This window comes from Eschrichtius robustus, chromosome 2, assembly GCF_028021215.1.
Source record: "Eschrichtius robustus isolate mEscRob2 chromosome 2, mEscRob2.pri, whole genome shotgun sequence".
NCBI classification, from domain to species: Eukaryota; Metazoa; Chordata; class Mammalia; order Artiodactyla; family Eschrichtiidae; genus Eschrichtius; species Eschrichtius robustus.
The window spans coordinates 161,506,664-161,525,178 of record NC_090825.1 but is presented as its reverse complement, the minus strand read 5'-3'; the positions used below and the strand labels follow the sequence as shown (position 1 = coordinate 161,525,178).

Sequence of the window (18,515 nt, the reverse complement as noted above, 5' to 3'; positions counted from 1 at the left end):
CTCATGAACTTGCCTAGACTCACTGAATATTTGTTTTATACTTAAAAAGTAATACATGGGCTTCCAGCTTCTGACAATAGAAGAATAGCGCCTATCAGACCAATTCATCTGTGGATGAGAACCAAACTCTGGACAAAATATGAGAAACAACCACCTGAAGGCATTGAAGAGAAACCAAAAGCAGACAAATACTGGACAACTGTCTACATTTGGCTGAAGAGACTGTCACAGGGTAAATATTCTAGCTTTTACAGCTTTTGCCTAGGGGCAGGCCACAGTCAGTGCCAACAGAATGGTTAAAACTTGATTAGAAACCTGTAGTCTTACTATCATGAAGAATCACAAGGTAGAGTTTGGGGCAACCTTAGCATATGGAAAGTGGAGGGGCCTTAAAAAGGATAGAGCCAGAGATGGGGAGCCCTGTATTCTGTGCATAAACTCTGCCCAAATCTCTGGCTGACCTCTGAACCACACCATGCACAGAACAGACTCACAGTAACCCAAGAAAGAACTGAAGAGAGATTTTTGCTGCTGCCTGTTACTGAGATGACAGAGTTTAAAATTTGAGCACTGCTAAATTAACTACCTGCTTAAAAAAAAAATCAGTACTTCTTAAAGAAACATAACAAAATCCAGAGTCTACATTATAAACTATACAATGTCCAGGATAAGGTAGACATATGAAGAAATGGGAAAATGTGACCAATATTCAAGAGAAAGGCAATCAGCAGAGACCAAACCCAAGATGACTCAGATGCTGGAATTAGTGGGCAGATTTTATTTTATTTTTATTTTTTAAAATTTTTATTGGAGTGTAGTTGATTTACAATGTTTTGTTAGTTTCAGTTGTACAGCAAAGTGAATCAGTTATACATATACATATATACACTCTTTTTTAGATTCTTTTCCCATATAGGCCATTACAGAGTATTGAGTAGAGTTCCCTGTGCTATACAGTAGGTCCTTATTAGTTACCTATTTTATATATAGTAGTGTGTATATGTCAATCCCAATCTTCAAATTTATCCCTCCCCCACCCCTTGCCCCCTGGTAACCATAAGTTTTTTTTCTACGTCTGTAACTCTATTTCTGTTTTGTAGATAAGTTCACTTTGTACCCTTTTTTTAGACTCCACATATAAGCAATATCATATGATATTTGTCTTTCTCTGCAGCCAGCAGATTTTAAAACCACTGTTATAACTATGTGCAGGGATTTAAAGGAAAATATGCGTGCAATAAATAAGTCAATAGGGAATCCAAGCAGAGAAATAGAGACTATGAAAAAGTAATAGAAATTTTGTAACTGAAGAATAAAATATCTGAAACATAAAAAGAATCACTGAATAGGCTTAACCTTTGGAAGCGAACATAAGAAAATGTTAGTAAATTTGTAGGTATATCAACAGAAAATGTCCTAACTGAAGAATAGGGATAAAAAGCTTCAGTTACCAGTAAAACAATGTTACAGGTCTAAGATACATGTAGTTGGAATTCAAGAAGAAGAGGATAGAGAGAGAATGGGACAGAAAATATATTGAAATGAAATAATGGCCAAAATTTTCCCAAATTTGTTTAAAAAAAACAAAAACATATATTTACAGATTGACTACACTCACTGAACCTCAAGCAGAATAAATACAAAGGAAACTACAGCTAGGCACATCATTGACCAATGCTGTGCAATAGCAATATAATGTGAACCATGAATGCAAGCCACATATGTAATTTAAAGCTTTTTGGGGAGCGGATCCAGATGGCAGAGGAGTAGGATGTGGACCTCACCTTCTCTGCACAGATATATCAAAAATACATCTGCATGTGGAACGACTCTCACAGAACATCTACTGAATGCAGGCAGAAGACCTCAGACCTCCAAAAGGGCAAGAAAATCTCCACATAACTGGATAGGACGAAAAAAAAAAAAGAAAGAGAGAAGCAAATTGGTACAGGACCTGCACCACTGGGAGAGAGCTGTAAAAGAGGAACGGTTTCCACAAATGGAGAAGTCCCCTTACTGGTGGGGAGGTCACCCAGGACACAGGGGGAGCTTTGGAGCCTCAGAGGAGAGCACAGCAGTAGGTTTGCAGAGGGCAAAGCAGAGAGACAGACCTGCACAGACAATTGGTGTTGACAAGCACTCCCCAGCCTGAGAAGCTCATCTGTTGGGGTGGGCAGGGGCTGTGTGCTGACACTCGGGCTTTGGAGGTCAGACCCTGGGGAGAAGACTAGGGTTAGCTGAGCAAAGATAGCCTGAGGGGGCTAGGGTGTGGTGCACCACAACCAAGGGAGTCCGGGAAGAAGCCTGGGCCCACCAGAGAGGCAAGACACCATTGTTGGGGGGCATATGAGGAGAGGGGGAGGCCCACCATAGGAGCTTCTTTCTCCTAGTGCTCTCAGGCAGCAGGGCACCGCCTACACAAGCTACAGGGGCAGGCACAAGCCACTGCTGCCATCTCAGACTCCAGAGGTGGGCGTGGACCACTGCCACCACCAAGGGTCCTATGCAGGTGCAGGTCACTGTCCCTACCTTCCTGGGAGTATGTGCAGCCCACCAATGCCAGGGGTCCTGTGACCTGGTGCCAACCACTGCCCCCACCTCCCCAGGGGTGCATGCAACCTCCCGCAGCTGCCAAGAGTCCCACAGCCAAGTGCCATCCACTGCCCCTGCCGCCCCAGGAGTATGTGCAGCCAGCTGCCTCTGCTGAGGGACCCGCGACCGGGAGCCAACCGCTGCCCCTGCCTTCCTGGGATCGTGTGCGCAGGCCATGCACCTGCACACCCCCTATCAAGGGGATAATGGCCAGCACATGCTGAGGAAAGAGATGGCAAGCATCCAAACCAAAAACAGCCCTCACACTGAAAAAATATTAAACCCACACAAGCTATGCAGGGAAGTTCCCACATATAAATAGCCCTGCAAGACTACAGTAGATATTTGTTTCTCCTAAACTCACAGAGTAAGAGAAATATAAGCAAAAGGAAGAAGTAGAGGAACCACTCTCAGTTAAAGACCAAGAGAATTCCCCTGAAGGAACAAACCATGAAACAGACCTCTTCAGTCTAACAAAGAGTTCAAAAAGGAGGCAATGAAAATACTCAAGTAATTAAGAAAGGCTATTGACAGAAATGCAGATTACTGTGAAAAGGAACTAGAAACTATAAAGAGGAGCCAAGAAAAATTAGGAAATTCATTTGCTGAGATGAAAGCTGAGCTCAAGGCAAAGAAGAAGAATGATTAATGCAGAAGAAAGAATAAGTGACCTGGAAGATAGAATAATGGAAATTACCCAATCAAACAGCAGACAAAAGCCAAATGAAAAAAAATGAAAACCATATGAGACATATGGGATAATATAAAGTAGGCCAATCTACGCAGAGTAGGGATTCCAGAAGGAGAAGAAAGAGAAAAGGGGATTGAAAATGTATTTGAAGCTATTATGGCTGAAAACCTCCCAAACATAAAGAAGGAAACAGATATCCAGATCCAGGAAGCACAGAGTGTCCCAAATAAGATGAACCCAAACAGACCTACACCAAGACATATTATAATAAAATTGGCAAAAGTTAAAGAAAGGATTCTAAAGGCAGGAAGAGGAAAAACAAAGAGTTAATTACAAGGGAACCCCCATAAGGCTGTCAGCTGATTTCTCTACAGAAGAAATGCAGGCCAGCAGGAAGTGACAAAATGTATTCAAAGGCTTGAAAGAGAAAAAATTCAAGCCTAGAATACTCTGCCCAGCAAGATTATCATTTACAATATGAGGAGAAATAAAGAAGTTCTCAGACAAGCAAAAACTAAAAGAATACAGCAATACTAAACCTATCCTAAAAGAAATACTGAAAGGTCATCTCTAGAAAAGAAGCAAGAAGCTATAGGAAGGAGGAAATCGCAATTGGAAAGTAAGTCACTTAAATTAGCTAGTATACAGATCAAAAAGGAAAAAAAAAAGCTATTTGTGAAAGCAATGATTAAACACAAGGAACAGCAAAAGGATAAACATGAAGATGTAAAAAGGGACATCAAAATCATAAAACGTGGGGAAGGAGAGTAAGAAAATGCAGATTCTTTTCTTTCTTTTTCTTTTTTTGAATATGTTTGAGACTGTATGACTATCAGTCTAAAGCAAGCAGATATAGGAAGGGGTTAACATACTTGAAAAATGGGACAACCCACAAATCAAAAACATACAATAGACTCACAAAAACTGAAAAGAAGAGAACACAAACATAAAATAAAAGGAAATCATCAAATCACAAAAAGAAAAACAGAAAGGAAGAAGAAACAAAGGATCTACTGGAAAACAAGGTTTGAAATGGCAATAAATACATATGTGTCAATAATTACCTTAAATGTCAATGGACTGAATACTCCAATCAAAAGACACAGAGTGTTAGACTGAATAAAAAACACCAAGAGCCTACAGTGTGCTGCCTACAGGAGACCCACTTTAGGGCAAAAGACACACATAGTTGTTTTTTTTTAATTTGGTTGTTCTGGGTCTTAGTTTCGGCAGGTGAGCTCCTTAGTTGCAGCAGGTGGGCTCCTTAGTTGTGGCTCGAGGGCTCCTTAGTTGCGGCTCACTGGCTACTTAGTTGTGACACATAGGCTCCTTAGTTGCAGCACACGGGCTCCTTAGTTGTGGCATGCAAACTCTTAGTTGTGGCATGCATGTGGGATCTAGTTCCCTGACCAGGGATTGAACCCAGTCCCCCTGCATTGGGAGTGTGGAGTCTTAACCACTGCGCCACCAGGGAAGTCCCAGGACACATGTAGATTGAAAGTGAAGGGGTGGAAAAAGATATTTCAGGCAAACGGAAATGACAAGAAAGCAGGAGTTGCAATACTCATATCAGACAAAGTAGACTTTAAAATAAAGACTATAGGGGCTTCCCTGGTGGCGCAGTGGTTGAGAATCTGCCTGCTAATGCAGGGGACACGGGTTCGAGCCCTGGTCTGGGAAGATCCCACATGCCGCGGAGCGACTGGGCCCGTGAGCCACAACTACTGAGCCTGCGCGTCTGGAGCCTGTGCTCCGCAACAAGAGAGGCCACGATAGTGACAGGCCCCCACACCACGATGAAGAGTGGCCCCACTTGCCGCAACTAGAGAAAGCCCTCGCACAGAAACGAAGACCCAACATAGCAATCAATCAATCAATCAATCAATAAAATAAATCTTTAAAAAAAAAAAAAACAGAACTTCCATTAATTAAAAAAAAAAACAACTAAACTTTAAAGTAAAGACTATAAAGAAAGATAAAGAAGGACACTATATAATGATAAAAGGATCAATACAAGTAGAGGATATTACCTCATCAACTTATATGCACTTAATATAGCAGCACCCAAATACATAAAACAAATACCTACAGGCATAAAGGGAGAAATCAGTGGGAATACAATAATAGTACGAGACTTTTAACACCCCACTCACATCAATGGACAGATCTTCCAGACAGAAAATCAGTAAGGCAACAGAGATCCTAAATGATACAATAGAACAGTTAGACTTAATTGATATTTTCAGGACGTTACATCCAAAACAAAACAAAACAAAACGGAGTACACATTCTTTTCAAGCGCACACAGAACATTCTCTACGATTGACCACATACTAGGGCACAAAACTAACCTCAGCAAATTTAAGAGTATAGAAATTATTTCAAGCATCTTCTCTGATCACAATGGCATGAAACTAGAAATCAACCACAAGAAAAGAAATGAGAAAAAAACGACTACATAGAGACTAAACAACATGCTACTAAAAATCCAGTGGGTCAACTAGGAAATCAAAAGGAAAATTTTAAAAAATACCTTGAGACAAATGCAAATGAAAACACAACCATACAAAACCTAAGGGATGCAGCAAAAGCAGTTCTTAGCTGGAAATTCACAGTGATACAGGCCATCATCAAAAAAACAAGAAAAATCTCTAGTAAACAACCAAACCTACCACCTAAAAGAATTAGAAAAAGAAGAACAAACAAAACCTAAAGTCAGCAGAAGGAAGGAAATAATAAAGATCAGGGAGGAAATAAATAAAATAGAGATTTTTTTAAAAGTAGAAAAAAATCAATAAAACCAAGAGCTGGTTCTTTGAAAGGGTAAACAAAATTGAAAAACCTCTGGCCAGGCTCACCAAGAAGAAAAGAGAGAGAACCCAAATAAACAAAATAAGAAATGAAAAAAGAGAAATCTCAACTGATACCGCAGAAATATAAAAAACCATAAGAGAATACTATGAACAATTATATGCCAACAAATTTGACAACCTAGAAGAAATGGACAACTTTCTAGAAACATACAGCCCACTGAAATTGAATCGAGAAGAAATAGATGGTTTGAACAGACCAATCACTAGACGTGAAATAGAATCTGTAATTTAAAAAACTCCCTACACACAAAAGTCCAGGACCAGATGGCTTCACAGGCGAATTCTACCAAACATACAAAGAAGAACTTAAACTGATTCTTCTCAAACTCTTCCAAAAGATTGAAGAGGAGGGAATACTCCCAAAGACATTCTATGAAGCCATCATCACCCTGATACCAAAACCAGACAAAGACACCACCAAAAAAGAAAATTACAGGGCAATATCTTTGATGAATATAGATGCAAAAAACTCAACAAAATATTAGCAAACCAAATCCAACAACACATAAAAAAGATCATACACCACGACCAAGTGGGATTCATCCCAGCTTCACAAGGATGGTTCTACATTCGCAAATCAATCAATGTAATACACCACATTAACAAAAGAAAAGTAAAAAACCACATGACCATCTCAATAGATGCAGAAAAAGCGTTTGACAAAATTCAACATCCATTCATGATAAAAACTCTTACAAAAGTGGGAATAGAGGGAACATATTGAACTTAAAGCCATTTATGACAAACCCACCGCCAATATAATACTCAATGGTGAAGAGCTAAAAGCCTTCCCGCTAAAATCTGGAACAAGACAAGGATGCCCACTCTCACCACTTCTATTCAACATAGTATTGGAAGTCCTAGCCACAGCAATCGGACAAGAAAAAGAAATAAAAGATATCCAAATTGGAAGGGAAAAGGTAAAATTGTCATATGCAGATGACATGATACTATATATAGAAAACCCTAAGGACCCAACACAGAAACTACTAGATCTAATAAATGAATTCAGCAAAGTAGCAGAATACAAGATTAACATTCAAAAATCAGTTGCATTGCATTCTTTTTTCTTTTTTTTTTGGCTGTGTCGGGTCTTCATTGTGGCATGTGGGATCTTTTGTTGTGTGTGGGCTCTTCATTGCGGCGTATGGGCTTCTTGCTAGTTGTGGCATGCAGGTTTTGTCTCTCTGGTTGTGGCATGTGGGCTCCAGGGCACATGGGCTCTGTAGTTGTGGTGTGTGGACTCCAGAGTGTGTGGGCTCTGTAGTTTGGGACATGCAGGCTCTCTAGTTGAGGAGCAGGCTCAGTAGTTGTGGTGCACGGACTTAGTTGCCCCACAGCATGTGGGATCTTAGTTCCCTGACCATGGATCAAACCTGCGTCCCCTGCATTGGAAGGCAGATTCTTTACCACTGGACCACCAGGGAAGTCCCTTGGTTGCATTTCTGTACACTAAAAATGAAATATCAGAAAGGGAATGTAAAAAAAAAAAAACTTTTAAAGTAGCACCCCCTAAAAATAAAATACCTGGGAATAAACCTGGCCAAGGAGGTGAAATACTTGTACGCTAAAAACAATAAGACGTTAATAAAGGAAATTAAAGAGGATTCAAAAAAATGGAAAGATATTCCATGCTCTTGGATCGGAAGAATTAATATTGTTAAAATGGCATACTACCAAAAGCAATCTACAGATTTAATGCAATCCCTATCAAAATACCCATGACATTTTTCACAGAACTAGAACAAATAATCCAAAAATTTATATGGAACCATAAAACCCAGAATTGCGAAAGCAATCCTGAGGGGAAAAAAAGCAGGGGACATAACTCTCCCAGACTTCAGACAATACTACAGAGCTACAGTAATCAAAACAGTGTGGCATTGGTACAAAAACAGACATATGGATCAATGGAACAGAATAGAGAACCTAGAAATAAACTCACACAGTCAATTAATCTTCAACAAAGCAAGAATACAAAATGGGAAAAAAGACGGTCTCTTCAGCAAGTGGTGCTGGGAAAGTTAGACAGCTGCATGTAAATCAATGAAGTTAGAACACACTCTCACACCATGCACAAAAATAAACTTAAAATGGCTTAAAGACATAAACATAAGATGTGACACCATAAAACTCCTAGGAGAAAGCATAGGCAAAACATTCTCTGACATAAATTGTACCAGTGTTTTCTTAGGTCAGTCTCCAAGGCAATAGAAATAAAAACAAAAATAAACAAACAACCCACTTGAAAAATGAGCAGAAGACCTTAATAGACATTTCTCCAAAGGAGACATACAGATGGCCAGTAGGCACATGAAAAGATGCTCAACGTCACTAGTTATTAGAGAAATGCAAATCAAAACTACAATGAGGTACCACCTCACACCAGTCAGAATAGCCAACATTAAAAAGTCTACAAATAACAAATGCTGGAGAGGGTGAGGAGAAAAAGGAACCCTCCTACACTGCTGGTGGGGATGTCAGTTGGTACAGCCACTGTGAAAAACAGTGTGGAGGTTCCTCAGAAAACTAAAAATAGAATTACCATATGATCCAGCAGTCCCACTCCTGGGCATATACCCAAACAAAACTATAATTCAAAAAGATACATGCACCCCTATGTTCATAGCAGCACTCTTCACAATAGCCTAAACATGGAAACATGTCAATTGACGGATGAATGGATAAAGGAGATGTGGTATGTATATACAATGGAATACTACTCAGCCTTAAAAAAGAACGAAATAATGCCATTTGCAGCAACATGGGTGCAACTAGAGATTATCATACTAAGTGAAGTAAGTCAGAAAGAGAAAGACAAATATCACATGATATCACTTACATGTGGAATCTAAAATATGGCACAAATGAACCTATCTACAAAACAAACAGATTCACAGACATAGAGAACAGATTTGTCATTGCCAAGGGGGAGGAGGGTATGGGAGGGAAGGACTGAGAGTTTGGGATTAGCAGATGTAAACTATTATATATAGGATGGAGAAACAACAAGGTCCTACTGTATAGTGCAGGGAACTATATTGAATATCCTGTGATATTCCACAGTGGAAAAGAATATAAAAAAAGAATGTCTATATGTGTATAATATAAAAAAGAATGTCTATATGTGTATAACTGAGTCACTTTGCTGTACAGCACAGAGTGGCACAACACTATAACTCAACTATACTTCAATTAAAACATTTTTAAAAAACTTTCTAGTAGTCACATTAAAAAATAAACAGAAGCAGATAAATTAACTTTAATGTTTTACTTAACCCAGTATACCCAAAATATTATTATTTCAACATGTAATGAGTACAAAATTATTATTGAAATATCATATGTATATATATGTACTTGTGTATATATAAATATTTTCTAGTAAATATTCTGGTGTGTCTTTTATATATAACAGCACATCACAATTCAGACTAGCCACATTTTAAGCACTTAATATCCATATGTGGCTAGTGCCTATGATATTAGGCAGAGAAGTCATAGACAAATCACTGAAAACCGAAGATTTTAAAGCAGACAGAAAAAAAAATCACATTACATACGGAGAATCAATATTTGAATGTCCATTGGCTCCTCATGAGAAACAACAGTGGCCAGAAAACAATAATGACCTTTTATATGCTGAAAGAAAAAAACTGTCAACCCAGAATTCTATAACCAATGAAAATATTCTTCAAGAATGAAGATGAAATAAAGGCATTTTCAGGTAAAAGAAAACAAAGCTGATTCATTGTCAGCAGGCCTGCACTACAAGATATTCTAAAAGAAGTTCTTCAAGTTAAAAGGAAATAATACCAGATGTAATCTTAAGAAGGAAATGAAGAGTATTAGAAATAGATAAATATAAATATATATATATATTTATATTTGTCTGGATAAATATAAATATATTTATATTATAGAAATGTATAACTAATTTTTCTTAGTTTTTTTAAGATGATACGATTGTTTAAAGCAAAAGTATAATACTGTGTTATGGAGTTTATCATGTAAGTGCATATAACTACCGTGGATATAGAATTCATTTATGTCTGGACTGGAAAAGCTCTATCTTTATCTTTGGAAAAGCTCTATCTTTGTCTCCAGGGATGCCTGGATGGCTGTTTTTGATTCCTGGCCAAGATAAGGGAAGTGGATGTGGTCTTCAAATGCCACTGACCACCCCCGGGGTCATTTTCTTCACTGCTGGTTTGCAGCTGGCCTATATGGTTTGACAAGCCTTGCTTGATACACACAAGGCCCCTGCCGAGCGTTTCTCCTTTGAGCTCCCCCAAACCAAAATTTCTTATATAGCTCCAGAGACACAGCATAGTCTGTGCGTGCAGATAAGGGGAGATTGCACATGGAATATCTCTGACTTCCATAAAGACTTTCTTGCACAGTCTTTATTTTGCTGCATTGTACCCTTTGCCTTCCATGAGTAGTCTCAGAGCTGTCTGATGAGTCCTGAACTGAGAAAATCTTTGTAATATCTGTAGCATGAAGAAGAACCATATATTTGCAAGGTTCTTGCATTCTATGAGAAATCATATATTAGCTCTAAATACACTATAAAGAACTAAGAATGTATATTATAATTCTCAGCAACCACTAAAAATGCAAAGAGGTATAGCTAAAGGTGAACATGTAAATTAAAGTGGAATCTAAAAAAATTTCAAAACAAACATACACCCTGTAAAAAAATGTAAGCCTAATTGAACGGTATAAAATAATAAGTGAAAGGTTGCCTTTCTGTCCCTTTCTAAATCATCAAAGAATAATCTGGGTGGACAGCTTGTTGTATTCTTCCAGATATTTTTGTATGCACATATGCATATATAGATAAAGAATGTTTCAACACATATAGACTGGCAGCTTGCTTTTTCATATGAATCAGTAATATATCACTGTCAAATTCCAAGGTCAGGCATACAAATCTACCTCATTCTATTTAATGGCTATATAACATTTCATGGACTAGATGCAGTATAAATTGCTTATCTATTCCCTTATTGATAGATAACGTAGGTTGTCTTCAAATTTTCACCATTGTATTAGTTTCCCATTGTTGCTGTAACAAATTACCACAAACTCTATGGCTTAAAACAACATAAATTTATTCTCCTACAGTTGTGGAAGTCAGAAGTGTGAAATCAGTTTCACTGGCTTAAGGTCCAGTTCTCAGCAGGGCTGGTTCTTTCTGGAGGCTCTGGGGTGAAAATCTGTTTCCTGGCCTTGTTTTCACCTTCTGGTGGCCCCCTATGTTCCTTGGTTTATGGCCCTTTCAACCATCTTCAAAGCATATCACTTCAGTCTCTGCTTCCATCATCATATAGCCTTCTCTTCTTCTGACTCTGATTCCTTTTGTGTTCTTCTTATAAGGACCGTTATAGATCCCCCTGGATAATAATCCAGAATAATCGCCCCCTCTCAAAACCCTTCAGCAGATCCTCAGAGTCCCTTTGTCATATGTATAATGTTTACAGGTTTATTATTCAGCCTGCCATAACCATTAACTTAAAAGTAATGTTTTAGTTAACATCCTTGAACAAATATCCCTATACAGTTGTGTGATTATTCCTTGTAGTAGAATCCTAGAAGTATTTAGAAATGCAAGGTCAAAGTAATATACCTTTTACATTTTGATAGATTCTCAACAAAATACCCACTAAGCATGGTACTGTTACTCCCTTAGACTCTTTCATACAAGAATTGGTGGCTGTCCAACCTCTGCTTTCTTACATTTTGGGGTTTAACTGGGATTCTCTTGGAAGAACGTACCTTCTCAGCAGTTCCCTTTTGCACCTCTATAGTCTTGCAGGTACTTTGGTTCTTTTAATTTTCATAGTCAATGGAAACCCATCTGACTATATCTTAGAGATCTGTCTATCTGAATTCAGTTAGGAACTCCATCACTCTAACAGTATTACCTTGGGAAGATTTTGTAACCTTTCTGAACTGTTTCTTTATCTGCAAAATGGTTTAATTATAGTATCTTCCTAATAGAATGTCTGTGAAACTTAAATGGGTTACTGTATACAAAGTTTCTATCATAGTCCCTAACATGTAAGTATTCAATAAACATTAACTAATATTATTTTTATTATTTGCTTTATGTCTCAGAAATTCCTTTTTATTTCTGTTCTACTAATGATATTTTCCCTAGTTTTCCAGCACTGCTCTAAATGTTCTCTGATTTTTTTCCTTTCATTTAATTTGGATTTTGAGTGGGAGGGAGGTAAATGGATGTGTTCAGTTACTCTGACAGATCCCAGGGTGGGATATAAATTCCCTCTTGGCAGGAAATTTGTCCTTTTTTCCATATCACAGCACATGCCATGTGTCTTTGCTCCAAGTGGGTACTCAATAAATATTTGTTTAATCGTTGATAGGTGGTTCCAAAAATAACATAAATAGTTGCTTTGAAATATTTAGAATCCTGAGACATTTTCAGAATGGTTGCTACACATCCCAGTGTCACCTTCTTACCAAGTCTTCCAGAGGAGAAGATGTTCCTGGGTAAACAAGAATGGGTTTGCCATTACAGGAGTCAGTGACGTTTAGGGATATAGCTGTGCTCTTCAGCCGGAACGAGTGGTTGCACATGGACTCTGCCCAGAGAACCTTGTACCGGGAGGTGATGCTGGAGAACTACAGCACCCTGGTCTCGCTGGGTAAGGAGCCTTGCCTGTCATGGAGAGTCTGCCGTGGGAGCACTTTAGAGCTCCCTCTGGGGTTCAGAGTCTGCAGGTTTCTATCCTGTGTGCCCTTGGGAAAGGACAAATCTCTGTAGAATTGAAAGTGTACCTGTTTGTTGTGATGCCCTTCATGCTACTGTTCACCCTCTGCCTTCCTCCCATCCCACCTCCTGATCAGTTCCCTCCTACTCCAATGACTAGAGCCCAGTTTAGATTCTGAAAAACATATAGGACTCCCATCTTAGAGGGATTTATAGCCAGGGCCCTATATTGTTTCCTCCATCCCCCTGAAGGCCTCAGTCCCCCTCAGGAGTGCTTATGCTGCCTTCTCTGCCCTGTAGGCTCCAGTTAGTGAGTTCTGGGGTTGCTTTTCATGCCATTTGTTCAAACTCCATTTCCTTGCTCATGAGCAGGGATTCCATTTTCAATGCCAAAGTTGATCTGCCAGCTGCAACATGGAGAAGATCCCTGTATGGTGGAAAGAGAAATCCCCCAAGATACCTGCCTAGGTGAGTAAGTGACTGGGGGGTGGGCACGAGTGTCTTTATACATGAGCAGGTCATGAGGAGTGCTCTGAAAACTTTCCTGGAAATTCTGAGCCTTATTGAAATGCTCAGGACCCCTTGACAAGGCTCCTTGGTTGTAATGGTTTTCTTTGCATCAAGAAGGTCCTTGTCTTGACATCTTCCTTCTCATACCACTCCCTGCATTCTCTTTCCTTTTCCCTTTTTTTGCAGCCTCACTCACTTTCTTCTACCATCTTTGGCCTCTTGGTCTTCATGGTTTTCTTTCCATCTGCATTAACACATGTTCATGTCTGATAGATATTAAATACTTTACACCTTCTGCCATATTTTGAATTTTTTATAATTTTTTTCATTTCTTTTACCACCCACATATTTCAAAGTATTGTCAACATTCCTTTGTCTCTGATTTCTTAACATTTCCCTTTTACTTTCTTGGAGACTGGGTTGTCATCTCCCACTATTATATTCAATCAGCTGTCATTAACGTAACCACTGTAGCCTTTCTAGTCCAGGGGTCAGCAAACTTTTCCTATAAAGGGCCAGATAGTAAATATTTTGGCTTTGGGGGCCATAAGGTCTCTGTTGCAACCATTTAACTCTGTGGTTGTAGTGCAAAAGCAGCCAGAGACAGTACTTAGACGAATAGGTGTGGCTGTATTCTAATAGGACTTTACAAAAACAGGTGGCAGCTGAATTTGGTCCAGAGATCCATAGTCTGCTGACCAGTCTTCTAGCCTAGTCTAATTTAGTTGGTCTTTATCATAAAACTGTAGGTTGTCAGGATTGGAGGATCACTTAAAGATGATCAAATTTATATACTTCTTTTTATATCTGAAGAAACAGAGTATCAGAGATCTTAAAGTACTTTGGTCACAGAGCTAGAAAGCTGAAATCTGATGAAAGAAACCTAAGTAGATCACCAATGTCATTTCTATTCACCATATGACATAGATTTGCCAATATTTTGCTTCCGTCTTTGTGGTTTAACCTTTAGTCTGTGATTCTTTATGGTCTCATCAATGGCCACCTCCACTTCAGCTCAGTGTTCTGGCCATATCTGCGTACTCATTATCATTTGTGTGTTACTCCTTCAGCTTGAGTCACCTCTTCCATCTTATCCACTGGAAGACTACTTATCCTTCAAGATCCATCTGTCTACCTAAAATGACTCTCTTATCTGTAGGTTTTCCTTATCTTTCCTACTTCCCAGTCAGCATTAATTTTTCCATCATTTGTGTTCATATATCACTTTCTACATACTTTGAGCACATTCATTATGGTATCTATCATGATGAATTATAGTTGTTGTGTTTATATTTATTAGTATTAGTTATTTTTCTAATAAGGTTGTGCATATTTAAGGGAGAGGCCAGGTCTTTGAATTTTGTACCTCTAGCATCTAATATATTGGCTTTAGTAATATTTTTAAAATTTTTCAAATTCAATTTTAATTGAATTGAGTTGCCTCTGTGATTAACTCAGTGCCAGTGAGGCTCAAAGTACTCAGTCCAGCCAGATCATTGCAGCTACATTATTTTTCAGATTCAATTCTGTCCTTCCTCTGATCCAAGCTGCTCAGTTTACCAAATATGACCACTTTTGTCTTATTATTATCTGTCTAAGAACTTATAACACCTTCTGTTATCTAGATTTTTCTAAATTCTTCTACTAGTTATTCAGTAACTCTATATTTGGCCTCACTGTGCTTAACCAAAATTTTAACTAATTCCAACCTGGATTTCCTTCTTTCGTCAATAAGCCTCCCCTAAATAGGTTTACTTTCCCCACAGATGACTTTGACAGGCCTTCTTTCTGACTCACAGGGTCCTCTTTTCTTTTTCTATTGAAATCCAACCCATCTCTATTGTCCATCTTCCTTCATACAACCATTCTTTACTAATATTGTTGATATTTGTATCCTCATTCTCTGAACCTCAAACCTGAATTATGCAGTTGAGTCTTCTCACATCATGGAGAAATGAACTATTACTGTTTGGTCATTTATTATTTCATATTATCATTGCTGATTATTCAGTATTTGTTCAATATATGACTGATTGAGTCTCAGGAGTCCAGTAAGAGAAGAGAGAATCTCTTCATTTTCAAGGTCACCTGCCCTTCAGAATAACTTTTGCACCTCACTCCCTGTGCTCGTTCATTTTTGTTTTTTATCTAAGACATTCTAATTGTGTACTTGTCTTGTACACAATAAGGAATTAACAGATCATCATAAGACATATCCACTGCTCTCCTTGAACAAATACTTGAATTATTTTCACAGACTGTATATATATAAGTTAAGTAATTAAATATTTTGAAAATGTGTTTTGAAATTCTAAGAAAGAGGTGGATTATTTAGGCTTAAATAATTGAGTTTCTGTAAGTAAATGAGATTAGAGTAGTAGGGTAAGTTTCTAGATGGGCAGGGAAGGTCATATTGTGGGAAAGGATAAAAAGAGAAAGTACCTTGGTTGATCCTTGAAAATCCAAACTGTTAGGTTTCCCATGGATCATTAAGAAAAATCTATATTTGTATACAGATTTATAGCCTATATTTCTTGTTCCTATTTAATTTCAATAAAATATATTTTAATACTAAAGCTGGATGGATTTTATTAACATAAATAACCTATATTTTACTTAAGTTGTATAGTTTATTTAAGTACATACATTTACCTAATTACAGTGATCTAATTTTAATCTATTTTCAATCATGGATTGATTAAAGTAAGTTAAGTGTTAACTCAGAGTTTCTTAGAATCAGCTCAAGCTAAATCTTTTCACTTAGAATCAGATCTGAGCTTGGGGCTTGGGCATACTTCAGAACTTCACATCTCTTGTAGACTTTCATTAGTCTCAAAAGATTCCTACCTTTACTTCTCTCAAGTGGCAGTGTCTTCACTGTCACTGTTAATTTGTCCACTATATTCTCCCACATTATTCCTTAACCTATTTACTTCTCCTTCCATTCCATTTTGTTTTTCTCCAGATTCAAGTTTATATTTGAGATCAGATGGTATCAAACCTCTTTTATATGTATCATTGCCAATTTTTTTGTCCCACTGATGCATGTTTATCTCTTCCAACAGAGGAGCCATTGATTCTTCTGATTTATTACAGGTTTCAAGACATGGCCTGAAATAGAAGCACTGCCTCCCAAAGAGGAAATTTCTATAGAAGAAACATCTCAGGGAATAATAAAGAAAAAATCCATTAAGTTTGGTCACTTGGATGTCACGTTTGGAGAAGCTTTGGAATTTGAGGGCAGGAGACAGCAAGAGCAACAGAAGAAACCTCTCAGGCAAATGATGGCCTCACACAAAAAAACCATCAGTGAAGCTGGAAACCAGACAAGTCTTGAATTAGGGAAAGGCTTATTTATAAATACAGTTCTTGTTAGACAACAAAGTGCTCCTATAGAAAGGATACCCAACATATATTATACTTTTGGGGAAGATTTTAAACAGAATTTTGATCTAATGAGATGTTTCCAGATTTACCCAGGAGAAAAAGCTCATATTTACAATGAATGTGGAAAAAGCTTCAACCAGAGTCTACATCTTATTGAACACCAGAGAATTCATACTGGTGAGAAACCTTACAAATGTAATGAGTGTGGGAAAACCTTCAGCCACAGATCATCCCTTCTTGCCCATCAGAGAATTCATACTGGAGAGAAACCTTACAAATGTAATGAATGTGAGAAAGCATTTAGCAGTAGTTCAACCCTTATCAAACATCTGAGAGTGCATACTGGAGAGAAACCCTATCAATGCAAGGAATGTGGTAAAGCCTTTAGCCAGTGTTCAACCCTCACTGTACATCAGAGAATTCATACTGGAGAGAAACTCTATAAATGTGGAGAATGTGAGAAGGCCTTCAATTGTAGAGCAAAACTTCATAGACATCAAAGAATCCATACCGGTGAGAAACCCTATAAATGTAGTGAATGTGGGAAAAGTTACAGCCAGTTTACATCCCTGGCTGAACATCAGAGGCTTCATACTGGAGAACAACTGTGTAAATGCTTGGAATGTGGGAGAAACTTCACTCGCATCTCAACCCTGATTGAACATCAGCGGATTCATACTGGACAAAAACCATATCAATGTAATGAATGTGGGAAAGCCTTCAACCAGTATTCATCCTTTAATGAACATCAGAAAATTCATACTGGGGAAAAACTTTACACATGTGGAGAATGTGGGAAAGCCCTTGGTTGCAAATCTAACCTTTATAGGCATCAGAGAATTCATACTGGAGAGAAACCCTATCAGTGTAATCAGTGTGGAAAAGCTTTCAGCCAGTATTCATTCCTAACTGAACATGAGAGAATCCATACTGGAGAGAAACTCTATAAATGTATGGAATGTGGGAAAGCCTACAGTTACAGATCAAACCTTTGTAGACACAAAAAAGTTCACAATAAAGAAAAACTCTATAAATGGAAGGAATATGGGATCAGAGAATTTCTTAGAGGAGATAAGCCTTGTGAGGTTTAATTCATCTCTCAAATACTTTAAGATTTCTCGTTGGAGAATAATCAGGAGAATAATAAATAGGGCACAGACTTCTGATAGATCAAGTCTTTTTTTATCTTCTTCTAGAGAAAATAGTTACCATTAAGTAATGGTAAAATTAATCAACGAATATTAAGAGCACTGACTTGTCAAATTTTATAAGAACCAGTAAATTCTAAGGTTTCTAAAAACATAAAAATTTTAAATTCATAGAAAAATGTAAAAGGACTAAGTTCAAAAAAAATGAAAATAATGGAATATAAGTTTTATTTCCTTCATTAGACTTTATTCCCTTTCTAACAATAAGCTTCAATATGAATTTTCTTTTAAAAGCAATCATTGAGTTATTAATAACGTGAATAAGTATGGAGCCTTATTTTCTAAAATGGCAGACAGATGTAGGACATGCTTTCTTTCATAAAGAGAAGCTAAAGATAGAAAGGAATTCTTTAGATTTTCACATGGAAATAATCAAGCTCACTTTTTATGAACTGCCTCACCAGCAATTTATACTTATACATATATACACATAAATGTGTATGTATGCATGTGTATATATACACACATACACAGAATTTTGGATTATATGTATATTTTTCCCAAAAGTCTTTGAC

At 37.7% G+C, this 18,515-nt stretch overlaps 1 protein-coding gene across 1 annotated transcript in view; it reads left to right on the top strand.

Annotated features, from left to right (window-relative positions):
• Positions 1 to 18,026, top strand: part of ZNF879 (zinc finger protein 879) — a 51,211-nt gene extending 33,185 nt beyond the window's left edge. Inside the window, 2 exon segments of the mRNA XM_068536543.1 lie at positions 7,070 to 7,076; positions 16,838 to 18,026. Of these exon segments, the coding sequence (XP_068392644.1) occupies positions 7,070 to 7,076; positions 16,838 to 17,883 (1,053 nt within the window). The 3' untranslated portion in view covers positions 17,884 to 18,026.
• Positions 18,027 to 18,515: the final 489 nt, after the last annotated feature.